Raw genomic sequence first — 25,985 nt, forward strand, 5'->3', positions numbered from 1 at the left:
TTGGATCTGGAATTTTCTTTATAGGAAGATTTTTTAAACTTTTGATTCAGTTTCTTCAATGTTATAGAGCTTTCCAGGTTTGCTGTTTCTCCTTGAGACTGTTTTAATAAGGTATATTTTTAAAGAATCTCCATTTCATTTAAATTTTCAAATATTTTGGTATAAGTTCATTGATACCATCTCATCTTTTAAATACATGCAGTATTTAGAGTTATGGGCCCCTTTTCATTCTAGTATTTATTTGTGCTTTATTTTCTCTTTATCTTGATTAATCTTACCAGAATTATGTCAAATGTCAATTTCTTTCTTTTTTTTTTTTTAAAGAAGATGTTGGGGGTAGGAGTTTATTTATTTATTTATTTTTTGCTGTGTTGGGTCTTCGTTTCTGTGCAAGGGCTTTCTCTAGTTGTGGCAAGCGGGGGCCACTCTTCATCGCGGTGCGCGGGCCTCTCACTATCGTGGCCTCTCTTGTTGCGGAGCACAGGCTCCAGACGCGTAGGCTCAGTAGTTGTGGCTCACGGGCCTAGTTGCTCCGCGGCATGTGGGATCCTCCCAGACCAGGACTCAAACCCGTGTCCCCTGCATTGGCAGGCAGATTCTCAACCACTGCGCCACCAGGGAAGCCCAAATGTCAATTTCTTTAGTCTTTTTAAAAAAAGGTTTAGCTTTGTTGATCCTATTTGGGTTTTAATTAATTAATTTCTGTGCTTTTATTTATTACTTAATTCCTTCTATTATCTTTGGATTTATTTTGTTGTGGTAATGTCTTTTTTTATAATCTGGACCTCATGAAAATTGTAAAGGTCATATGTGGATACTACCTTGGTGGATTATTGCTCTAGTAGGTTATGGCCAGTATTTTTAAGAAGCAATAGGATAATAGAAGAACACAGTGTTCATCACATGTTCTGTGGCTAATACTATGTACTAAGGTTAAACATTGTTTTGTGAAAATAGTGTTTTGTGAAATATTTGTTTTATTTCAGATATTATACATACACATCTATGTCTGTATTGGGTCATAATATAAAATGTTGTCTTATAGGTTTTAGTTTAAAAAAAGTTTTAAAAGCTACTGTGCCCTGGTGTCGCAGTGGTTAAGAGCCCGCCTGCCAGTGCAGGGGACACAGGTTCGAGCCCTGGTCTGGGAAGATGGCACATGCTGTGGAGCAGCTAAGCCCGTGCGCCACAACTACTGAGCCTGTGTGCCACACTAGTGAAGCCCACACGCCTAGAGCCCGTGCTCCGCAACAAGAGAAGCCACCGCACTGCAATGAAGAATAGCCACTGCTCGCCGCAACTAGATAAAGTCCGCATGCAGCAACAAAGACCCAACACAGCCAAAAATAAATAAATAAAATACATTTAAAAAGAAAAAAGCTACTATGTTAAATAGTAGTTTGTCTAACATTAGTGAAGATTTCAAACCTAGCTGCATAAAATAAACATGCAAGGGGCTTGCTAAATCGGTAGATTCTTTGACCTTATTTTAGACCTACTAATACAACCCTCCAGTGCTGGGGCTAAGGACTCTGTGTTTTAACAAGCTCTCCCTGTGTGCTTCTTATCATTTGGGTGTTTGAGAACCACTGATTCAGGATATAGACACACCTTGAGAGCCTGTTGGGCAGTTCTGGCATGTGGTATATGGAGAGTGCAGCTCCTTGCGTGCATTTGTCCCAGGACCTCTTTTCTAGCTCCAGGAGAGATACATGGAGAGAAGGAAAACGATAGGGTGGGCCTGGTGGTAAGTAGGGGTTGGGGGCAGGCTAGGAACATCCTGTTCATCGTTAGAATGACAGAAAAAGTGAAATAGCTCTTGTGCCTGCATTTCTGGCATGGAATCCATTAGTATATATTGAATGGCTAATGTATATACCCCAAAGATGATAATCTTTAAGCTTAAAATGTATGAACTTTCATATATTAGTCCATGACAAGCACATTTCTTTTTTTTTTTTTTTTTTTGGTGGTACGCGGGCCTCTTACTGTTGTAGCCTCTCCCATTGCGGAGCACAGCCTCCGGACGCGCAGGCTCAGTGGCCATGGCTCACGGGCCCAGCCGCTCCGCGGCATGTGGGATCTTCCTGGACCGGGGCACGAACCCGTGTCCCCTGCATCGGCAGGCGGACTCTCAACCAGTGCGCCACCAGGGAAGCCCACAAGCACGTTTCTTGATATGTTCCAGATCATGGTTTCAGAGAGATACAAGTTGAAATCATTCATGACCATTCAGCACATTTTACCCAAAAAGCTGATAATGATTGCAACATTCAAGGCTTGACGAGACCCTGCTGGCTAGGAAGGAAGCAGTCTTACAGTGTGGACATGATTGGGGAGAACTCCGTTTAGCTATAGTGCAAATGGTTGATAAACCTTAAGATAGACCTCTATGAGCTTTTCAGTTATTTCCCTTTATATTAATAGCTTTTCCGAATGAGGCCATTTTGAAGATCAGGATTTTGACATGTGGAATGCTGAAGTCCTAAAGTCTCTTGTTGCAGTAGCGTGTCTGTGCCAGATGATGCAGTCACACTCAAGGCTTTACCCTCCCCACACGGTAGCTAGGCATCAGGTGTCGGGCTTGTTTGGTAAGGATCTTAATTTGTGGTCTGCAGGGGGACTCTGCATTTTCAGCTGAGGACTAAGGATTTTCTTTGTATCTGTCAGTGATGCTTATTGGCTATTTATCTATTGCTACATGACAAACCACCTCAAAACTTACAGACAGCCACAGCAACAGCCATGATGTATTTGCTCGGGATTCTGCCATCTCTACAGAGCTTGGCGGGGCTGGTTCATGTTTGCTTCACATAGTTTCCCCTGGGGTCTTCCTGAGGTTGCCCTAAGCTGGGAGCTCAGCTTCCTTATAACGTGGTGGCTGGCTTCCATCGGCTACAGGGTCTCTTAAGTCTTGGACTCAGAAGCCCCAGAATCTCACTTCGGCCACGTTCTTTTGGTCAAACAGGTCACAAGGCTAGCCCGAATTCAGGGGGAAGGGAAAGAGATTCCACCTTTTGGTTGGACGAGTGGCGTGCACCTTCACCAGTGGGAAGAAGTGTTGGCATCCATCTTTAGAAATGGATCGACCTCATTGGCCTTTCTTTTCCTCCCTCCACCTCTCCTTTCCTCCTTCCCTGTTTCTTCATTTCTCCCTTCCATCTAAATGTGTCAACTATCCCTTCATTATAAAACATCAGTATATATTTTATTTAAAGATTAATCTTCTCTAATACCCCTTGGCCTTTTCTTGATATTTTCTTAGTGGTGTTTTTACATTCCGCATTTTGTTATGGTTTTGTGTCTCATTAGCATATAAATTCCTCTAAGGTAGGTTTCCACTTTCTTCTTTGTTTAGGTCCTCTATGAGGGTTGAATGAATGAATGAAAACAGGCCTTAGTACAATGAACGAAACCTCAGTTTGTCCAGATGAAGCATCAGTTTATGTTAGGCAAGTATTTGAAAGCGAAATAAAGCAACTGTCTTCAGCTGTTGCACCTCTGACTTTTCTTCCTTGGTCAGTACCCCTCTTCCTAGGTCTCACACATTTACCGGCTTATGCTTTCAGAGAACATATATCTATAGAATATAGTAATATTTTTACATTATGTTAACAGTATTTATATTAAGTATGTAATATTAAATACATCATATTCTCATATGTACACATTTATTTATTTATAAGACAGGTCAAAAATCCCTTTTCATTATTTCATCAGACCACTTAAGGAAAAGAGGTAGATTCAAAGTTGAACGGTCCTTTCAAGTGTCATCTGCCACCCTAAAAGCTTCACTTTTCTTTCTTCTCCCCTGGTAACCAGGAGTGTGAGGAAGAGGCTCTCTGGGTCATTATGTGTGCCTCGGTCAAGTACAACATCCGGGGTCCTGCCCTCATCCCGAGAATGAAGACCAAGCACCGCATCTACTACATCACCCTCTTCTCCATCGTCCTGTTGGGCCTCATCGCCACGGGCATGTTTCAGTTCTGGCCGCACTCCATCGAGTCCTCGAGCGACTGGAGCGTGCAGAAGCGCAGCATCCGCGACGTGCCGGTGGTCAGGCTGCCGGCCGACAGCCCCGTCCCCGAGCGTGGCGACCTCAGCTGCAGAATGCACACGTGTTTCGACGTCTACCGCTGTGGCTTCAACCCCAAGAACAAGATCAAGGTGTACATTTACTCTCTGAAGAAGTATGTGGATGATGCGGGTGTCCCAGTGAGCAGCACCATCTCCCAGGAGTACAACGAGCTGCTCACGGCCGTCGCAGACAGCGACTACTACACCGAGGACATCGCCCGGGCCTGCCTGTTCATCCCGTCCATCGACCTGCTCAACCAGAACGCGCTCCGCGTGAAGGAGACGGCGCAGGCGCTGGCCCAGCTCTCCAGGTATCACAGCAGGTCTTCCAGGAGCTAGAGGGAAGGAGGGGCAGAGCCAGTGGTTCTCTTGAGCTGGTGTCCGGCTGCCTGCTTGTCTCTTATCTCATATGGGGGTGAGTGGATGAGCGACTGACTTGTAGGAGGACCGGTGCTTTGGGCACCTGACCTCTGTACCACCCTCCCGTGCCACTGCTGTGGGTTCCCAGCCTCTTAACGTTTAGAAGCTAAGGATGCTTCCCATGCTTTTCCTTTGAAATTTAAGCACTTTTTTCCCTTCTTTATTACTCACATAATGTACATTCACTATAAAAAGTCTGAAAATACAGGTAAGCAAAAAGAAGAAAGTAAGGTTCATTTCATAAGCCTGCCTCTAAGAGATAATCATTAATATTTTGCTGTTACTTTTCAGTCATTTTTGTATAAAACATAGGCATGTATGTATACATTTTTGTATAAAGTATATATACCTATGCATGTGTATATAACATTTTTGTCCAGAATGGGATCACACAGCAAAACACGTTCTCTTGCTGCCTTTTTCCCTTCATTTATCATGAATGTATTTCCAGATAATTTCATCTTCATCTGTTGGTTCTACATGACTTTAAGGGCTGTATAGTATTCCATTTTGTACATGTTCCCTAATGTATTTAACTGGCCTTCGGTTTATTTATTTTTTGTTTCTGTAACCAAATGGTGAACACTCAGGTAGCGTTCAGGTTTTCATTAGCATAAGCAGTTCTGTAGTGCACAAGCTTGGAGTGCACATCCCCCAGCTTTACTTTCAAGGAGCCAGGCCAGTGCCTGATGCACTGTTGGGATCTCCAGGCACTCCTGAGAAGAGGCCCCGTTATGGGTTGGGGAGACTACTTGTCATCCAGAAGCTGACTTGTCTTTGTTTCTTCATAGTTGATGTGTGAATTCTCCTACATGTTTAATTTCTTAATAGGTGGGATCGAGGAACCAATCACCTCCTGTTCAACATGTTGCCTGGAGGTCCCCCAGATTATAACACGGCCCTGGATGTCCCCAGAGACAGGTAGGTGTATTTGGGGCTGTCCCCGTGATAGGGTTCTGAGGATTAAGTAAATGCAAGACCCTTTCGTTCATGAGAAATCATATTTCCCAGCCCACTGGGACGTACTTTGTAACCAGAATTGTTTGTTAAAGTGGAGAATTGTCCCAGGCCTTTCCTCCTCAAGACCTAGAAGCATCAGACCTGCCTAAGTCTGTTGGAAACCAGTTGGAGCTTAGGTTCCAGCGGGGCATCTTAAAAGTTTGTCTTGTCTTCCTAGTCTGGGTTGTGCTCTCCTGAGCGTAACCTCTCCTCCAGCGCCGCCCCCCACCAGGGCCTGGTTCCTCACTGGCTTGTGTCAGCTTTCTCCGCATTTGGGAGCATTTGCCAGAGGTAGAGTCGCAGCTACTGAGGGGAGAGGGCGTGGCTGTGTAATTGGAGCCCGTAACATCCGGGGAATGAGGGCACTCTGAGTACCATTTACTCTCTGTTGTTTCAGTCAGTGGGCTTCTTTCCTTCCTTCCTAATAACACTTCCGAACAGGCAGATCCGGTGTGGGGCGGCCATGACGTCACGGCTGCAGTTGGAGCTCGCTTACTGTGTTTTGGCCCTTTTGTGCATTGACTGCACCACCTCCTGGAAAACTCAGGAGGGAGGTGCCGCTTAAGGTTCCTCTCCCATCACTGGGTTCGAGGGTCTGAAGAGAGCAGAAAGTTTGGGCCCAACATGTGGGTCCGGGGCAATACTCAAGGTAGAGGATTATTGTAATTTCATATATGAACTCATTTATAACTAACTTACAGTTATTACAGTTGATGTTTATTACAGTTGATCTTTAACTCTTAAAAGATCATTATTACAGTTGATGTTTATTATTTATTACAGTTGATGTTTAACTTTATTGATGTTTAACTCTTAAAAGATCATTGTTACTGAAAAAGGTGAGGCCAGCTGTGGGAGGCCAGCATTGTCATTTATGAAAATCTACACTTAGTACTGCTTTTCCCCAGAAGATTAAATCTAAGCCCTCTTTGCTTTAAGTGATTATCTAGAGTCAGTATTGAGTTTCTATCTGGAAATACAATTATCACTAGAAAAGACACACCCCAGGACCATTCCTCAACTTTGGTGTAGAAACCATTTTGGACGATAGAGGGCAGTCAGGCCACACAAATTCTGTAGAAACCATCTAAACGCAAGGTGATCCCTGATTTGGCTCTCAGCCCCAGTGTTCCTGAGTGGGCTGCTGTTCTATGCGTTTGGTTGTTCTGGGAAGGTGAAATACTTTAGAGGGTAGAGAAGGGAAGGGAAAGAGCTGTTAGGAATGCAATGTCTTCACCTGCGGTTCTGTTTTTTTTTCCTTCAGTATGTGGGCCTCTCACTGCTGTGGCCTCTCCCGTCGTGGAGCACAGGCTCCGGACGTGCAGGCTCAGCGGCCATGGCTCACGGGCCCAGCCGTTCTGTGGCATGTGGGATCTTCCCGGACCGGGGCACGAACCCGTGTCCCCTGCATCGGCAGGCAGACTCTCAACCACTGCACCACCAGGGAAGCCCCTCTGGGTTTGTTTTGAGAAGGGCTTATTTCTGTTTGGGACATTTCACTTTTGCTGACATTTTGGTATATGTATCTGCATGGGAGAAGTATTTTATTTTTATCAAGTGCACACGTTAAAAGGGGTTTCATTTCTCTGCAGCAAAGTGTCAAGTAATCAGGAGAGAGTGTAAGTCCTTGCTGGTACTTAGGTGTTAAGGGTCAGGAAGGTTAAATCGTTTTCCCTGTGCATGTGTTTTTTGTAAGTGATTATAGACAATCCTGTAGCAAGTAATGAATCATCATATAGTCCTCCTTTATCTTTCCATGGGAGAAATATCATTTTGAAGCCTAGGTAGTCTTCTGGGTGGGGTAAGGATAGTAGATTTGTTTGTTAATTTTTCTTATCCTTTGTCCTTGCTTCTGGATTCAGAGGAGGCAAGAGCCATGAGTGTAGAATGGTTTCAGCAGGAGCTGCACATCTGATTATTCAGAAATTAGAAAACAGACAGGCTAGATTAGACTGTTTCTAATATTCCCCTGAAATCTAAAGTCCTAGGTGTGATTATTTAAGAATTACTTGACTCAGGGAAACGCAAGGACCAGGACTGAAGCAAATGTCTGCTCAGAAAATACATCTTTTATGCTGTTTGAATCTGTTTTTCTCTTTCAGGTTTTAAAAATCCTATGCATGGTACACATATACCTTCTTGGTACAAGATTAGAACAATATGCAGGGGTACAAAGAGTAGAAGTATGCTTTCAAATCCTCCTCTTTTTACTCTCTTACTGAGAGGTAATCACTGTTATCAAACACTGTATTTTTCGAGTCTTTATTTGATGGATTTATAGTCAAACACACACATGTATATATTCACATACCCATTTTATTTTAAGTCAAATGACAGCAAATTGTACCTCTTCAATGTCTGACTTTACTGATCTTTGTTTTCTCAGACACATTCTATAATTTTATTACTACCTTAGATTTTTGTTATCCTTTCTTTGCACGTATCTCTCACAAATTTCTACTTTCGTATGGGTGTATATTTATTTAAACTTCTTACGGAAACTTTTAACCTTATATAAAAGAAGAGAAACCAGTACAGTGAGCCCCGCACACCCACTGTCCAGCTGTGATGTCGTCAACTTGATTTATCTGTATTCCTACCTGCTCCTCGCTAGATTATCTAGAAGCAAATCCCAGATGTTATATCATTACATCTGTAAACATTTCCTTTGAGGCTCTGCATAAGAGCTTTTTAAAAAATGTAACTACAGGGGCTTCCCTGATGGTGCAGTGGTTAAGAATCCGCTTGCCAATGCAGGGGACACGGGTTCAAGCCCTGGTCCGGGAAGATCCCACATGCCGCGGAGCAACTAAGCCCGTGCGCCACCACTACTGAGCCTGCGCTCTAGAGCCCGCGAGCCACAACTGCTGAGCCCACATGCCACAACTACTGAAGCCCGCGCACCTAGAGCCCGTGCTCCGCAACAAGAGAAGCCACCACAATGAGAAGCCCGCACACCACAGCGAAGAGTAGCACCACAACTAGAGAAAGCCCACGCACAGCAACGAAGACCCAATGCAGCCAAAAAATATATATATATATATATAACTAGAATACTATTATCATACCTAAAAAAATTAACAGTAGTTCTTTAATACCACCAGATATTCACCAAATATCTAGCCATTGCTCAAATGTAGTTGTCTCATAATTTTTTTTTTTTTTTTTTTTTTTTTTTTACAGTTTGAGTAAGTAAACAAACAACGATAATCAGTAGAATTGGTCAGTTTCTCTTTTTGAAAAACCTAAAACGTGAAGCTTTATATTTGAGGAATTTGCAGGCCTGATTAAAAGGAAGCAAAAGATACACTTGCAGACGAACTGTGTTCAGGCTCTGTGAATACTCACATGGGAGGAGGCGAGCTGTGAGAGCGTCTGGGAAAGACCCAGGGTAGGGATGCTGAGTCCACGAGGCCAGGCTGAGAGGAGGAGGGTCGGTGATGTCCCTGAGTCAGGAAGTCCCGGGAAGTGCTGAAGATTCTGGTGACACTTGCAGTGATAGAACGCCTGGTGTGAGTGTGGTCATCATAGTGATGCTTTCTTAGCTGCAAGGTTTGTATTCAGTCTCTGCGGCTTCGGAACGGATCTCTGATTTGGGGATACATAATGGGAAAACAGAATGTGCTTCTCAGAAATTTACTTTTCAGTCAATGTAAAACACGTGTTCTGTAAAACAAGGGAGGCTTACAATTTTTTCTCCATTATAATGTTAGGGAAAGCTTGGCAGAAGAAGATACAGTGACTTCGAGTTGAAGTCTTAGCAGCAGGGCCGGTGTGCGGCTTGTTTGACTAATTGCAGTGGTGACTCTTCCTAAGATCACACACCAGATTGCACATGTGTGATCTGTGGCAGGAGACATGCTTCGGGTTGCATGCTTTCCTCCTACCAGTGCTTAACCCCCTCCCTTACCCCCGGGGCTCCAGGTACAGAGTAACAGTAAAAGTTGGCATCATGTACACCTGCTTCCTTTCTCACTACATACACATGCTCCTGTCCTCTGGGGTGTGGGTGTAATTACCTCATCACCCACTACCCTGGCTTACCTGGACTGCTTGGTGCCTGTATGTCGGATCAGTGTTTGCTTCTCTGCACATAGGTTGTGGGGACCCATGCAGTCTGCTTGCCATCATGGTCATGGAACCCACCCAGATTCATGTTGGACGGATTCATTGCTGAATGCCACTCAAGAAAAATAAGACCGTATGTTGATACGAAGGCTAGTTACTGAGTCTTACATAGAGGACTGGCAGCTGGAGAGGTTTTTAGCCTGCACGTTACCTCCCTGACCAATTCTTGGTTTCCTAAAGCTTAAACAAACACATTGGGATTTCCAGGGGTGGTTTGAAAATCTTTGAACTTACACTGGTCATGTTAGAAGGGAATGTAGGCTGTCATCAGGGCAGGGAGGGGATTGGTAGCAATCAAGATGGCACAGAATGTGGCTTTTCAGTTCATACACTTTGGCTCAGACTGTGCAGTGCATGGAACTGGCATCACTCTGCCCCAGTAAGTGATTTGATGGGTTTGCAGCCCCAGGGGCAGAATAACTGTAAAAGTTGGTGTGATATACACCTGCTTCCTTTCTGATGAAGTGTCATTGTACTACTTGCTGGATCCAATTAAAACAGAGTCTTCTTGGCTTTCTAACTAAGGAGAATAAAAGCTCATGCATACAGACTGCAAGAGAAGCACTAAATGTCCAGTTCTGGATTCTGCTTCCTGTAGACGGAATTGCGTTAATAAGACTGAGTAGCTGGAATGGATGGTGAGAGCTGGTAGAGGTTACGCGATGCACACGGAGCTCTGGGATGACAGTGGAAAGAACTGCTCAGGGCGGCAATTGGAGAGAGGCTGGGGTGTGGGCAACATGAGATGTGATACTTTGCCGTCACCACTGCTTTCTTTGTCCATTGTCCCCTGAGATTCCAGTCAGTGGGGTTGGTAAGTGACTTCCCCAGCCAGTTGTCCTGTACAGACCTATTATTATTGCTGTTATTGTAAGTGTGTTTAAGAGTTGGGTATGACTTTTGGGAGAGGTGAATGGGATCTGAATGAGGTGACAGAGGGGCTGTTCAAAGGGAGTCCTGGCTGTGATGTATTTTAAAACATGGAAAGTAGGGAAAGACTACTTAGGACCCCAGAGGAAAGGTGGTGACTCAGGAACAGGATGCAGCTGGTGTCCAGGAGGTGTGATTGTACAACATTGAGTACAGTGTCTCTGTAGAAAACGGACTTAGTAACCATTAGCTGTGGTTGCTATTGTTATGAATATTCAATTACCCCTTTCCACAGAGCTTATCAGAATGAAGACCTTCTCCGTTTCTCATCATTTGACAAAATCCTTTGCTTTCAGGGCTCTGTTGGCTGGTGGTGGCTTTTCTACGTGGACTTACCGGCAAGGCTACGACGTCAGCATTCCTGTCTATAGTCCGCTGTCAGCCGAGGTGGACCTTCCAGAGAAAGGACCAGGGTGAGGAGCATTCGGCACAGCAGGGTGTGCTGGGAGATGCCGGCGAGGGCCAAAGCATCGACTACAGGCCGGGGTCTTTGAGTCTACCATTTCCCTGCCTCACCCCAACTTTACTGATCCTTCAGTTCTCTCTCTCGCTCAGTCAGTTTTGAGTGCTGTCTGCCAGGCTTCCCAAATCAGAAATCTGGGCTTCCCTGGTGGCGCAGTGATTGAGAGTCCGCCTGCCGATGCAGGGGACACGGGTTCGTGCCCTGGTCCGGGAGGATCCCACATGCCGCGGAGCGGCTGGGCCCGTAAGCCATGGCCGCTGAGCCTGCGCGGCTGAAGCCTGTGCTCCGCGGCGGGAGAGGCCACGGCAGTGAGAGGCCCACGTAAAAAAAAAAAAAAAAAAAAAGAAATCTATGTGGTGTCGTCAACTCTTTCCTCTCCCTTACTTCCTGTATCAGAATAAGAAGTCCTATTGATTCTGCATCCTACGTATTCAATATTTTCTAGCTCTGTCTACCTCTCCGTCTCTCTGCACCCACCCTGCGCCAGGCGACTGTCGTCCTTCCTTTGGATTGCTGAAATGGCTTCCTCTGTGGTCTTCTGCCTCTGGTCTCGCGGTTCTCCAGTTTGACGGTTGGCATCACGTTGTTCTTGGGAAGCCCAGAGTCCTTAAAATGTCTTTCAAGACCCTCGACTACATGACCACTGTCTCCATCTCTAGCTTTTTTTTTTTTTTCCTTAGAATAAGCTTTGCTCTCTCAGTTTTTCTGGGCTGTAAACATTGTCTGGAAATCCTTTTCCTCATTTTCATCAGACTAATGACCTGCTCCCATCCATCGTCCATCCCCAAGACCACCTCCAATTTTGATGATTTGCAGGAGGACCCACAGGACTCAGTGTGTGGTCATACTCGTGGCTATGTTTTATTACAGCAACAGGATGTAAATCACAGTCCCCAGAGAGCAAAGGCACATGGGGTGACGTCCGGGGACACCAGGGGCTTCCAAGGGTGCCCTCCCCTTGGCATCACACAGGAGGGGCTTACTTCCCCCAACACCAAGTTGAGACAGCCGTGTGAAATGCTGCCCACCAGCTAAGCTCGTTAGAGATTCAGCGCCCAGGGTTTTTTTGGGAACGAATCCCATGGGCAGTCTCTGCGTAGCACGTGCTGTGCATAATTCCAGGCTCCCAGAAGGAAAGCAGGTGTTCAGTATAAACCCTGTTGTCTGTACAGTTTGGGCCCAGTGAGCCATCCTTACAGTTCTCCCCCCAAATCGAAGTTCTGTGCACCAGCCGAGGGCCAGCCTTTCGAAAAAGAGAGCCGTCAGTCTGTGTTAACTCTGCACAAGGTGCTGCAGGCATCTAGTGGGTGGAGGCCGGCGATGCCGCTAAATCTCTGTGATGCCCAGGGCAGCCCTCACTACAAAGACTCATTGGGTCCAAGTGTCGGCAGTGCTGCGGCCGAGAAAGCCTGGGCAAGACAGGGTGTGAGCAGGTGAGGAGCGAGTCTGGCAGGCCGGCTCAGCTGCCTCTGGGCCTCTTTCTTAAGACTGCTCGGACGAAACTCTCTTTATCGTGTCATCTCTTGAGTATAATCTAGCTCTCTCTCTTTTTTTAAAATAAATTTATTTATTTATTTTTGGCTGTGTTGTGTCTTCATTGCTGCGCATGGGCTTTCTCTAGTTGCGGTGAGCGGAGGCTACTCTTTGTTGTGGTGTGCGGGCTTCTCGTTGCGGTGGCTTCTCTTGTTGCGCAGCACGGGCTCTAGGTGCGTGGGCTTCAGTAGTTGTGGTGTGCGGGCTCAGTAGTTGAAGCTGGCGGGCTCTAGAGCGCAGGCTCAGTAGTTGTGGCGCACGGGCTTAGTTGCTCCGCGGCATGTGGGATCTTCCCGGACCAGGGCTCGAACCCGTGCCCCCTGCATTGGCAGGCGGATTCTTAACCACTGCGCTACCAGGGACGTCCCTAGCTCTCTTACATTGGTTTAGGACTGTCACTTCCCTTTAGACTTAATCCAGGGAAAAAAACATACCGAAAGGAAAAGATTCAGTGAAGCTGAAACAAAGGAGAGCAAACCACTCTGAACAGTAATTACCTTCAGAGAGTAGTCTCAAAGATTTACAGGCTGTTTTCTCGGTGGTGTTTTCTTGGTAACTTAATCTCTAATTTTTGTGTATAACTAGGCTGAAATTAACATCTTTAGATGGCTGAAGGCTGCAGTTGATTTCTAAACTTCTGATGTTCAGTAACTAGATAGAGTAGTGCTGTACCTTCAAGGGTAGCAGAAGGACACTAAAGGCTGCGATGGGCGTGGTCCTCCCCCTGCTGGCCAAGGGGTGGATTTCTACAGCCCGACTTAGACCCGCCCTCTCCATTTCCCCACCGGTTTTGCAGTCTGGCCCTGCAGTTGTGTTTCTTTTACAAACAACACTCCTCTCCCTCTGAAAAAAAGGGGGAAAAAAGCAAAGCAAAGCAAAGACAGGCTCCAGACTCATCACACTTTCCAGGGACTTGGGAGGAGGCAGTGTGGGTGACCTCGCGGCAACATTTGGGATCTGTTGCTCTTTGTGAGAGTTGCTTTTTAAGGGAATTCCCACACCTCTTGAGGGCTGCATAGAGTAGTAAGAGGCTTGTTTTTATTTTAAATCTCTCTCAATATTTTTCAATGGGAAGCTGAGGACTGCTGCTACTGATAGCTTCTTCTCACAGCTGTGTTGGCCTCAGCTGGAATTCTTGTCATTTTCTCTCTAAAAGGAACTAAATTGGGAGTTTACAACTGTTACTATTGAGGGAGACTTCAAGTTCTCAGCATGATTTTACTTAAGCTTCGATATCAGCACTGCTGGGAGGAAACATGAAAGTCATAGCTGGTAATTTTAGTCCTTGAAAGAAAAACAAATCCACCTTAAGATTTTGTTTGCTTAAAACTAAAATGGGCCTACTCCATCGACCAGCCATCTGCCGGGTCAGGGAGAGCCAGCATGCAGGCAGGGGGAACATTTTTAGACTCTTGTTCACATCTGCACATTTATGTAGAAAATGGTAGTGGTAGGTGGGGACCCAGGGAGCCTGGTGGCTGAGTGTCTAAAAATAGAACTGTGTTCTTAACAGTGAAATCCAACCCAGAGCCTTTCTTTACTCAAGAGTTTCTTTGAGCACCACATGTTAGCATCTGTATTTATTTCTCTGTCTATATAGATGGATCTCTCTCTCTCTCTTTCTTTCTCTCTCTCTCTCCCTCTTTCTCTCTCCCTCTCTGTCTCTCTCTCTCTCTCTCTATCTCTCTCTCTCTCTCTGTGTCTACATGTATTGAAAACCATGCGTTCATATTGGTATCTTCAATTCCATCCAACACTGCAGGGGCATTCTGGTTTCTCTCTTTTTCCATATGTGTGTATATATATATATATATATATATATATATATAATTTTTTTTTTTTCCCACTGCGCCTCTTGCGGGATCCTAGTTCCCCAACCAGGTATCGAACCTGGTCCATCGGCAGTGAAAGCGTGGAGTCCTAACCACTGGACCGCCAGGGAATTCCCTGTCTTTGCATATTTGTGGTTCCCTTCTGTGACAGTGAGAAATCTGGCTCCCCTTATCCTCAGTATCTTATCTGATCAGCCCTCTTGTATGGGACCAGAATTCTGTCGCGTTGTTGCCGCTGCCCCCTCACTGCACAGATACCCTCTCCACGCCCACTCAGACTCTGACCCTCATGTAGCGCTCCTGCTCTCCCCATCACCCCAGGACAGATACCCTCCTCACCCTTCTTGAGTCTGACCGCCCCCCCGCCCACTGGAGTGATGCTACTCTTGCCATCACCCTCCCCCACGCTTTCAGCCTGCCCGGCCTCTAACAGTCTCCTGGGCTGCCCGGATGCCCCCCTAACCTCACCTGGTCTCAGCATCCCATGCTGGGGGGCCATAACTACCTCTACCCATTCCCCTGTCACTCTTTTAGGGATCTCGTACTCTGTGCCAGGCCACCTCCCTGCTCTTCCCCCAAGTAGAAGCTCTCCCCCCACTAAGACTTCAGCATTCCCTGTGGGCGGGCCACCCCGCTGTGCAGAAGCACCCTCTTCCCTCCAGGACTCCAGCACTTTACCTCCTCCTGCATGGACACCCCCTTGGATACCAGCATGTTTATTCTTGTTCTTAGCAGCCCGGAGCACCAGTTTTATGTTGCTTAAATAGAAAATCTCCAGAAATATCCAGCGAGTCCCAGGGCTCCAGGACATCCACCGTAGAACCAGTGTCTTGGGAATTGGAAAGACCTTTAGAGGCCGTTCAGCTCTAACTTAATGTATACCTTTTGCTGTTACTTCTTAATGAAAAGTTTTCTGATTTGTCATAAAAAGGACTCAGCACCTCACAAGACAGTTCATTTCATTTTCAAATGGCTTTAATTGTTAAGGTGGTTTCCATGCTTGTCTTGAGAGTTTGACTGTAAATCTTCCTCCTGTTTAAACAGACAAGTTTGATTACAGAAATACTTTGAATGGAGGCGGTCTTCACTTTGGGATGATCTGAGAGTGCTCCCCGTATGTGATCTTCCCATCATAAGTCATCCCTCTGAAAATTAAAATTGCTTTTACAAAAGAAAAATAATTGAGGCTCAGGGCTGGGAGTAGAATTCAAGAGTCTGTTTCAGTGGCTAGAAGGAATACTTTTGGCTGTAAATATACAGTGTATTGTTCAATAAAACGTGATTTAGGGGGAAGTTGCCCAGGATGAGAGAAACCAGTCGCTACAGCTGATCCACACTGTCTCCCTGACGGGCTGCTGTTCCACGTCTCTCTTACCTCTGCTTGCCTCTACCCCGGGCTCTGGGTTTGCACTACCGTCCAGGGCAGCTTTCTCAAATAGAACTTTCAGCGAGGAGATGATCTGTATTCGTGCTGTCAGGTGCCCACTGGCCACATATGGCTGTTGAGCAGTTGAAATGTGGCTAATGTGACTGCGGAACTGGATTTTAAATTTTAATAGATTTAAATGGTCTCACGTGGCTAACTGCTGTTGGGCAGTGAAGTTCTAGGGAATCTGCTTGTCCCTTTCTTTCCTCCCTGTGGTGTGGGCAATACCCTTTGCTTTTAGTTCAGCTATAGAAAGAAATGACCAGAAGAAATGGCTCTGAGGATTTGAGAGCCATGCACAGCTCTGGTGACTGCTGCTCTGTTGAGCTGAATTGCTGGCAGGGAGAGTGTTCACCTTCTCAATCACTGCTCTGGGTCTTGTGGGCATGAAGCGTAATGCTTGGGGAGGTGCCACCTCCTCCGTTAGAGAATGATTATTCTGTGGCCATGGGTGGATGCATACAGTGTTCTCCAGCTGGACCCTCCAGATAAGCCTGAGAAACCGTGGAAAAACAAAACAATTACCCTTTCTTTCTCCCAAAGCAAGAAGGAAAGCGGTGGGGTGGGGAGTGGGGTTCAGACTGTGGCCTTTGGGTTGTTCCTCATGCATCGCTTCCTGTTATCTTCCCTGGTGGCAGTACCTAGAGAGGTGTACGTTCAGTATTTTCCCCGGTCTGTACCAGTTTGAGGTAGATTTGAGTGAGTCCTGCTTCTAGGTCTGATGGGGGTTTCATTTCCTCTGGAACCTGCTTTATATTCTTCCTTTCTTCTACAGTGATCCCTGCTGGTCCCTCAGCCCATGTCATGTTTATGCTCTGTAACCTGTCTGCCTGCGGGAGGGAATGACTTACCATCTGGTCTCCCCAGAGTCTTCCCCCAACTCCTGGCTTACTCACTTTGTGCTCACGTTTTGTCTCTCGTGGAGATTAAAATGGCGCTAGCTTCTTGGAAGTCCTCCTTTCACTCCATTTTCCTGCTATCCGGATGTTAAGACTGGTTCTATCCCTTGGTGAAGATGGTTTTTTCCACTTGTTCTCAGTGCCCAGTCTGGTCTTCCCGAGTCCCTGTGGCCTTGAGGATGGGGATGTTGAGTGGCATAGAGTGCCACCCAACAGCTGGAAGCAGTCTTTCACCTATTCTGCTTTCACAGCCACTGCTGTCCATTAAGACCCCTTGTTTTCCTGTTTGAAGGATGCAGCCCGCTCTCAGTTCCTTTTCAGAGCAGAGAGCTCATATAGAACTAATGGTAACATTTGATGTTCTTCCAAATAATCAACCAGTCAGTCCGTTTCTGTCTTTACACATATACATACACACACACGTAAAGCCTGTTCCCTTAGCTCGGCATATTATAAGCATTTCCTGAAAACATTAAGAACTTTTCCCAAATGAAATCTTCAATGACGGCATGACGCTTCAGCATGTGAATGACACATAGATTGCTTTCTTAGATTGTATAATATTTTAGATATTCAGCAATGCTGCAGAGTATAATTTCCCAAAAAGTCAAGGATGTGAATAAAGAAGGGTGAGAAAATGCTTGTTGCCATTAAGTTTAATATCAAAGTTGGTCTCACCTTGACTCGCACAGCGGCTGCAAGGTCCCAGTCCCTCGTTTTGTCCTTCGTAGGCCACGGCGGTACTTCCTCCTGTCGTCCCAGATGGCTCTGCATCCCGAGTACAGAGAGGAGCTGGCCGCCCTCCAGGCCAGACACGGAGAAGCGGCGTTAGTCCTGGACAAGTGCACCAACCTCTCCGAGGGCATCCCCGCTGCCCGAAAGCGTTGCCACAAGCACCAGGTCTTCGATTACCCACAGGTGCTGCAGGTGAGTGCCACCCGGCTCCTCTCTCAGGGCTCGGCACAGGTCACATCCGCAAGGTGAAACTGACCCCAGCAGACAGGTGTTCCCCACGCTCAGCTAGCAGCACTCCCCAGGGGGAGAGGAAGACAGACTGCTCTTCACTGCAGCCATGGACCTCCAGGAGCTTTGGCATCTGTGTACTGTTTGTGCAAAGCTGCTTGGCCTATGAGCGTTCCTACTCCTTTCAGATATTCATCTCACTGCAAAAGCACAAATCCCATGGATTTACAGAAAAGCCACATAGACAAAGCAGGCATATGTATTTTGCTTTTATCACTGTATTCATAATCCAGCCCAGAGAAACTTCCTTCTCGAAGGTGCAGCTTGTATCCTCTGACTGTGCCAACCCGCAAGGCCATGACCAGCTTTTCCTGAGTGGGGGTTTTTTATTTTTTGTTACCGTTTTTGTCTCGTGGTGTTTTTGCCGCCCGTAGCCTGTCCTACTGGTACTGTGGAAGTGGCAGGGCTTCCATACCCAGAAGCAGAGTAGTCCTTTTGGGGGTGTTTTATAAGCAGGATATTTCACATTGCAAGGGCCTGGAGGCTAGGAGAGGAGAAATTGAGTTTTGTTCACTTAAATATTTAAAATACAGACAGGTTAGTTCAAGGAGAAATATCAAGGAGCTGGTGTGATTTTTTTTTTTTTTTTTTTTTTTTAATCTCCAAAGAGTACTGGCCCATGCTGAGATTGTTAAAATACTTTCTTTCAAAAAGTGCTGCATCTCCTCTGGAATGTCTGACTGATAACAGTGGTGATGTGAGCACGAGTATTTATAGTAACCTTTGTCTAGACAGGAAAAATGGTTATCAGCACGTGTGTGCACATCTGGACACCGACTCTTTGGGGCCAGCCGAGCTGTCCACCTGCGCCTCCACCATGACTGATGCCCTTTTTCCACTCTTGCTGTTTTCTGGTTTATCCCCGGAGGAATTTGGCATGTTGAGTTTCTTCATATTTTTTCTGAACTTTCCTTTCCTCTAGCTTTAAAGATTAAACAGTGTTTTGTTTTTTAACTTTTTTTCCTCCTGAAGAGGCAAAAACTGGGAGAAACTGAGTATTAGAGATGGGGTCTTTTCTTATTTTGGTTGACTTATTGCAGCTGTTTCTTCTCGTGTACATGTCTCACTTTCCCAAACGTGTCCCACATCGAGTACAAGTTTGAGGCAGTGAACGAGGAAGAAATTTTTTGAGATTTTGCTTTTTGTTCGATGGATTGTTTCTAAATAGAACATATCTGTCTTCCTATGTTTTCTAAGGCATTGCATTCATGAAGTGAATGTCTTCTATATGCAAAGCACACTTCTAGATGCCATAGGGAGTAGAAAGATAAAAGGAGATTTGATACTTTCTATTTAGGGGGTCCTCTAGGGAGACTGATAGGCCCAGATCAAATAATTCTATAACAAGGTAGGCGGAGGTAAGTGTTCTGAGCGCTGTGCAGCCACTGTGCCACAGTGTGTGTACACAGCACACTAGGACTGAAAGAATCCAGCCCTTGCAAAGTCACGTTGTTGAGTGTCCAGAGGAAGACGTAGACGTGTGTTGTGAACATTTTCAGAATGCCAGCAGTGGAGGCATTGCGCTGATACTGGAGAGTGGAAAACCAGAACATTGCAGCCACTTAAGCTTTTCAGTCTTACTGGTGTGACCTATTACCTTTCAACATTTTTGGTGTTGCTTGGCTTCAGCCCTTGAGAGAACTTCATGGTCTGCCGGGATCAGAGTAAGTGGATCAGTGAAATTGGTATGTAATCCCTCCCTCTGCCTGTATTCCTGCAGGAGGCTACTTTTTGTGTGGTCCTTCGAGGAGCTCGGCTGGGCCAGGCGGTGTTGAGTGACGTGTTGCGGGCCGGCTGTATCCCAGTTATCATTGCAGACTCCTACATTTTGCCTTTCTCTGAAGTTCTTGACTGGAAGAGGTGGGTGTTACCTTCTGATAAACTTTATACCAAGAGTCCTGCATGGATTAGATTTTAAAAGTCCCCCCAGCAATTGTAACGCATCGCTAGGTTGGAGAACTACTTCAGACTGTTTTTGCTATATTTTCCATAAGGAAAGTTAGTCCGTTGGCCTGGAGCCAAGGTTGGCCAACAGGCCTTTGGGCCAAATATGGCAGGCTGCCAGTGTTTGTAAATAAAGTTTTATTGAATCACAGCATACCCATTCATTTACACATGATCTTCGGCTGTTTTTGAGTGACAGTGGCAGAGTTGAGTACTGTAGTTTAAAATGACAGAGATTACGTGGCTTGCAAAACCTAAAATATTTACCATCTGGCTGTTTACCCTTGACCTAGAGCAGTGGTTCTCAGCTGTGACTGTAGAGTGTACTCACCTGAAGAACTTTTAAACACATACCTGGGCCTTGTCCTCAGGACTTTTGAAGCTCCATGGGCAATTCTGATTTGTAGCCACCGTTGAGAACCACTGCTCTAGAGTCTGTTGAATTTGCATGAAGTGCTGGCTGGAGGCAGAGCGCCTGCACACGGGTGAAAGCTTAGAAACACTCCCAGTGGATGGATGGACACGCGTGCGTCCTGCCTGGACATGACTGTCAGTGCTGTGCTTCATGGAGTAGTCTGCTCGTCTCTTGTTGTTTCATTTCCCCAGGACACTGGAGGTTAAAGGTTTTTGAAAACGAGTTCCTTTTGTACATACCTCTCAGGCTTGTCTTTGCCTCAAATGCTTAATTGCTTTCTCCTCTCCCACCTTTTTTTTTTTTTTTTTTTGCGGTACGCGGGCCTCTCACTGTTGTGGCCTCTCCCGTTGCGGAGCACAGGCTCCGGACGCGCAGGCTCAGCGGCCACGGCTCACGGGCCCAGCCGCTCCGCGGCACGTGGGATCTTCCCGGACCAGGGCACGAACCTGTGTCCCCTGCATCGGCAGGCGGACTCTCAACCACTGCGCCACCAGGGAAGCCCCTCCCACCTTTTTTGATACCCTGTTCAAGCCTGGTCACCACAGGTATTTGAACAATTTAAGTAGCATTCATTCATGTGTACATTCGTTTATCTCACATTTACTGGAAAGCCTACCGTGAATAATACAGGCTCTGCTCTTAAGGAGGTGAGAATCCAGTGGGGAAGACAAACCCACAATTATAGTATTGTATGCTAAACGCTGTAACAGATGCATGCAGGGGGTGCTATGGAAACCCAGAACAGGGAGGGAGCCCAGTTCAGCCTGGAGGAGGAGGGTGTGTGATTCTCTGTGTCCTGGAGAAGTGATGAGCCACTTCCAGTCACTTATTCATCTGTGGAAATATGTATTGAGCACCCTCTCTTTGCCAGGTACTGTGTTGCGTATGGGGATACAAAGATGATCAAGGTCAGGTCTTGCCTCTGAGAAGCTCTTAGTCCAGTGGTGGGAGATAGACAAGTAAGCCAGTGATTACCAGATGCAGAGCTGAGATGCAGCCCTGGCTGGATGGGATGCTTGGAGGGGGAGGAAGAGACACATACCCTTGCTGGCTGTGGGGTCGGGTAGGGCTTCTCAGAGGCAGTGACCCTGAGCTGAGTCTGAGAAGATATTCATTCCTACGAGGATCTAGATGTGCTTGGGTAGTTGTAATTAGGGATAAGTGGTGGAAGGGCTCTGGATTTGAAGACAGAAGGCTGGGGTTCAGATAACCAGCTCTATTCCTGGCTAGCTTGGTGATCTTGCCAATCATTTAACCTTTTTGAGCCTCAGTTTTCCCATCTGTATGGTAGAAATCATTTACTTATTTAACAAGTATTTATTAAGCGCAATTGTGCTAGGCAATATGCCAGGTGCTCGGGTATGCTGGTGATTGGGACCAGACATGGTTCCATCCTAATGGACTAGGCTAGTGGGCGGAGGGGGTCTCAGGTTTTAATAAATTAACCTAGACGAATGTAATGACCAACTCTGCTGAATCTATGAAGGGTAAGTCGTCATCGAGCCCTCTCTCCCTTACCCAGCATCTCTAATCTGGTGGCACGTCCTGCTGGCTCTGCTCCCTCGTCACTTTCATCACTTCCTCTCTCTCAGCATCCCTTGCCTGGACCCTGCAAGGGGCCCCAGCTGTTCTCCCTGCTTCCGCTCCTGCTTTCTGTAGTTTGTTCTAACTCTTCGGGCAGAATGATCCTGTTGGAACCTAACCAGATCGTGCCGTGCCTTCCTGACCCCTTCTGTGGTTTTCTATCTCAGTGAAAGCGTAAGTCCTTAAATGGCCAGGGAGGCCCCAGAGGCTTTGCTGTGACCCTCCCTCCCCTGTTTCTCTTCATTGCCTGGTATTCTCCACCTCCTTTACTGTGCTCCTGCCACACTGGCCTCCTTGCTGTTGCTGGAACGTTCCCGACGTTCCCGACACCCTGCTTCCTCAGGGCCTTTTGTTTATTGTTCCTCCTGGAATGCTCGCCCTCCTTCCATGTCTGATTTGTTCACTGTGGTATTGCCAGGACCTAGCACATAGTAGGGGCTCCATAAATACATGCTGAGGAAATGAATGGATTGGGGAATGTAGCTAAAGGAGAAGAGTCATTGTTAATTCGGAGCGGGCAGTGAGGAGTGAAGAAGAGTAGCACGTAGGCAGAATTGGACGCGCAGAGCCCTTGTGGTTAGGCAGGGTGTGGTGTGTTCAGGAGACTGAGAGGGTACCTGTGTGGCTGAAGCACAGTGGGGAGTGGACAGAGGATGGGAGAGGAATGGAGTGGTGCTGGGGAGCTGAGAGAGGGAGCTGGTCAGCCCTGAGAAAGGGGCAAGGAAGAGGGACTACTCCCTGCAAGGACTGTGGGGCTGAGGGTAGTTTGGGGTGTTGTTGCTTCTGCTTGTGAGAATTAAACGAGAAATGTACGTAGCAGTGCTTTGTGTACAGGGCTGCGCGTCCATCAGTTGTTTTGCTCTTGTCTCTAGAGCATCTGTGGCTGTGCCAGAAGAAAAGATGTCGGATGTGTACAGTATTCTGCAGAGCATCCCCCAAAGACAGATTGAAGAAATGCAGAGACAGGTAAGGGGCCAGGCAGCCCTGTGGGCGAGGGGGCATGGGTGACGTGGAAGGGTGGCCCTGGCTGCTTGGGTACAGAGCGATGGCTGCTGAGTGCGGGAGTGGGATTTATTTCCTCCACTACATTGACCAGCCAAACTTAAAAGAGGAAAGCAGCGTTAGGGAGTTGCATCAGGTAAGGTTTGGAATAATAACTATCAGAGATTCAGAAATGCTCCTGAGGTAAGCGTGCTGTGATGCTAGGGTCACACCTCAGCGGTGTGCTCAGGACGCAGAGCTGCCCCTCTCTGGAAGGTGGTTTACACGGCAGGTGAGGGTTCTGGTGACTGAGGTGGCTGTGGAAGCCAGCACGTTTCAGGGTGATGCTTCTGAGGAGGCTTGACCCCGAGAGTGTCTTGGTGTCAGCTGGCCTGGATCCCCCCTTCAGCGGCCCTCGTGATTAGGAGGTGCCCTCCTCTCCCCAGAACATGTACACCCTCCCTCTTCCCCTCCCAGGTCTCTCGTCTACCTTCTGATGCCCCTTCCTCTGGGCTGCTCTCCACTGTCTAACGCATCCACCACGTGTCCTGTTTAGTCCTTCTGCCGTTTCTCTCTCCCAAAAGAAGTTTAGTTGGGCTTAAATGTGAAACAAGTTAAAAACTGAAAAAAGACTATCCCAGTATTGGTACTGTGCATGTTGTCTCTATTTCTTTTTTTCCTTTCTTTTTTTTTAAAAAATTTTTATTGGCGCATAGTTGATTTACAGTGTTGTGTTAGTTTCTACTGTACAGTGAATCAGTTATACACATACATATAGCCACTCTATTTATTTATTTTTTTGGCCGTGCTGTGCGGCACGCAGCGCAGCATGTGGGATCTTAGTTCCCTAACCAGGGACCGAACGCCCCCTGCATTGGAAGCGCAGGGTCTTAACCACTGGACCGCCAGCGAAGTCCCTCTGTTTCTGTTTTGTAAATAAGTTCATTTGTACCATTTTTTTTAGATTCTACATATAAGTGATATCATATGATATTTGTCTTTCTCTGTCTGACTTACTTCACTTAGTATGATAATCTCTGGGTCCATCCATGTTGCTGCAAATGGCATTACTTCATTCTTTTTTTATGGCTGAGTAATATTCCATTGTATATATGGGCCACATCTTCTTTATCCGTTCATCTGTTGATGGACATTTAGGTTACTTCCATGCCTTGACTATTGTAAACAGAGCCGCAGTGAATACTGGGGTGTATGTATCCTTTCAGATTATGGTTCTCTCTAGTTCTTTTTTTTTTTTAATGGATTTTAACAAGTTTTTATTTCTATCAAAATTATCTATGTAGGTGCTGAGCTGGAGAAGAGGTTTGGAGGGCTGTCAGCGTTGAGGATGTAACTGCCCCGTGCACCCCTGTATCTAACCTGTCCCAGGAACGAGCCTCAAGCCTCTGTCTGGGCTAGGGCAGGGCAGTCACCCAGCTGTGTGGGGAATGGGGAGGAATTCTGGGCTTCTGACTGCTTCTTAAATACATTTTCCATCTGTCCTCCTGCCCTGAGCACTGCCTTTTCCCCTGAGTCTCTGCAGCGGAACCCAGATTTTTCTCAGCTGATCTAGGATGCGCTCTCTTGGGCCTATAGCGTCAGCTACCACCTTTCCTTCTGCTTTTCCGCTTCCACATTTTGTTGCTGTTATCTCCTCCCCCGTTCTCTTTATCTTTCAGTGATTATGCCTTAATTTTTAAAAATTCCCCTTAATTGTCATTTCAGGGTTTTAGGAGGGAGTTAGTGAATGTGGTCAGTCCCCCTCTTTATTTTGGTACTGAGCTTCTTAAACCAAAGAGATGACACATCACACAGTAATGAAGTCTGTAGGTTCTTACCCCAGCCTGCCTGTGTTGAATGCCAGCTTGCCCAGTTACTAACTCTGTGCCCTTGGCCAAGGATCTGCCTTCTCTGGACCTCAGTAGCCTCATCTGTAAAACATTTTGGTGTTCTGATTTGAAAACAAATCACAGGTTGAGCTTAGCCTCCCTGAAGTTTTTTCATAGCACACCCATGTTCGTTTTAAGTTTCTGGGCTTCCCCGTGTGTTACTTAACTCCTGACCTCATCTGAGTTTTAGTGAATTAGAAAGTCAGTCTAGAGATCTCTATGTTCTTGATCTAAACCTGTGATTCTTACAACTCATGTAGAAGAAAATGCTCCTTGAAGGGCGCTGGTATTTATGCTCTTTGTGTTTCTTTTTATGGCATCTTGATTTGTTAACATAATTAAATAGAAAATCATCTGCTAAATCAGATATCTTTTTCTAGATTTAGTCTAAAAGGCTAAGAAAACACTGGGTAGGTAAAAATGAGCAAGTTCTGTCCAGTTACCTTCTCCCCCCAGCCACCTTCGTGTTGGAAAGAGAATCACTTAGTTCCCAAGCAGAGCTCCCACTGTCAGCTCACAGAATGCCCTTGTTTTCCGGGAGCTTGGTTTGGGAACCATAGGTCTGAGACGAGCCTGGCCGGCCTTTTCGGTGACAGGCTTGGAATCATAGAACCGTTGAGATGGAATGACTAAAGGTTACTTAAAACAGTGTACTTTTAGGTTATTTTGGTTCAAAGAGACACACTTGGAGTCAAAAGACTCGAGTTTGAGCTCTGGGTCTGTCCCTGTTAATTATACAACCATGACAAGTTACCAAAGCTCCGTGGACTTTCCTTTCCTCATTTATGAAATCAAGGCATTGGCTAGAACATCTGTCATGTTTCATTCAGCTGTTAAAAAACGCTGTGAAACTCTTGTCCTTGACAACATTAATAATTAAGTGGTCATCTCTTTCCCATGACCACCTCCTGTCATGAGGGCCTGTCACTGTCTCTGGTGGTGAATAACCCACATTATGTCAACTTGGAGGATAAAGGCAGTCTTGGTACTTTCCTGCCTCCCGTTTCTAAACCTCCCTCTGCTTGCTGATGCCCCTTTTCTCTGTGCTGTTTTCAGACCTTCTGGCACTCTGCTGCCATGCCCCGTTTAGTCCTGCTCCCCTTTCTCTGAATATTCTACATCTCCAAAACGACCTCTTTTCTTCTCCCAACCTCACATTTCTAGACTGGACTGATCTCAACTAAAGGTGAGATTATCTGGTTGAAGCAATTCCCAGATAGTTATAAAGGATGAGTAAGTTCAGCTGCCAGATGCCAGCAGTACACCTGTCTCCCAAGTTGTGACAACTGGCAATGTCTCTAGACGTTACCAAATGCCCCCCATGGAGCAGAATTTCTGTGATTGGGAACCACTTTTCTATTGATAGTTAATCATCTCTCTCTTTTGTCCTTTCCCGAATATGCTTGTCATTTTGCCTTCTGTATACCCTCCATTGATTTAAT

At 46.3% G+C, this 25,985-nt stretch overlaps 2 protein-coding genes across 5 annotated transcripts in view; both read left to right on the forward strand.

The window, feature by feature from the left end:
- Positions 1 to 3,948, forward strand: part of ACCS (1-aminocyclopropane-1-carboxylate synthase homolog (inactive)) — a 35,382-nt gene extending 31,434 nt beyond the window's left edge. The window contains exon 16 of one of the 2 annotated variants that reach the window (XM_033860494.2): positions 3,823 to 3,948. The gene's annotated coding sequence lies outside the window, so the exon portion shown is untranslated. Of the gene's footprint in view, positions 1 to 3,358; positions 3,451 to 3,822 lie in introns of those variants that run through there. The other variant, XM_033860493.2, reaches the window with a different exon arrangement.
- The window catches only part of EXT2 (exostosin glycosyltransferase 2), a 119,939-nt gene continuing 97,806 nt past the window's right edge, over positions 3,853 to 25,985 (forward strand). For all 3 annotated transcript variants that reach the window (XM_019948020.3, XM_033860490.2, XM_073808797.1), the window contains exons 1-6: positions 3,853 to 4,388; positions 5,329 to 5,418; positions 10,851 to 10,967; positions 17,439 to 17,634; positions 19,451 to 19,590; positions 22,546 to 22,639. In XM_019948020.3, the coding sequence (XP_019803579.1) occupies positions 3,853 to 4,388; positions 5,329 to 5,418; positions 10,851 to 10,967; positions 17,439 to 17,634; positions 19,451 to 19,590; positions 22,546 to 22,639 (1,173 nt within the window). The remainder of the gene's footprint in view (positions 4,389 to 5,328; positions 5,419 to 10,850; positions 10,968 to 17,438; positions 17,635 to 19,450; positions 19,591 to 22,545; positions 22,640 to 25,985) is intronic.

This window comes from Tursiops truncatus, chromosome 8 (genome assembly GCF_011762595.2).
Source record: "Tursiops truncatus isolate mTurTru1 chromosome 8, mTurTru1.mat.Y, whole genome shotgun sequence".
Classification (NCBI taxonomy): domain Eukaryota; kingdom Metazoa; phylum Chordata; class Mammalia; order Artiodactyla; family Delphinidae; genus Tursiops; species Tursiops truncatus.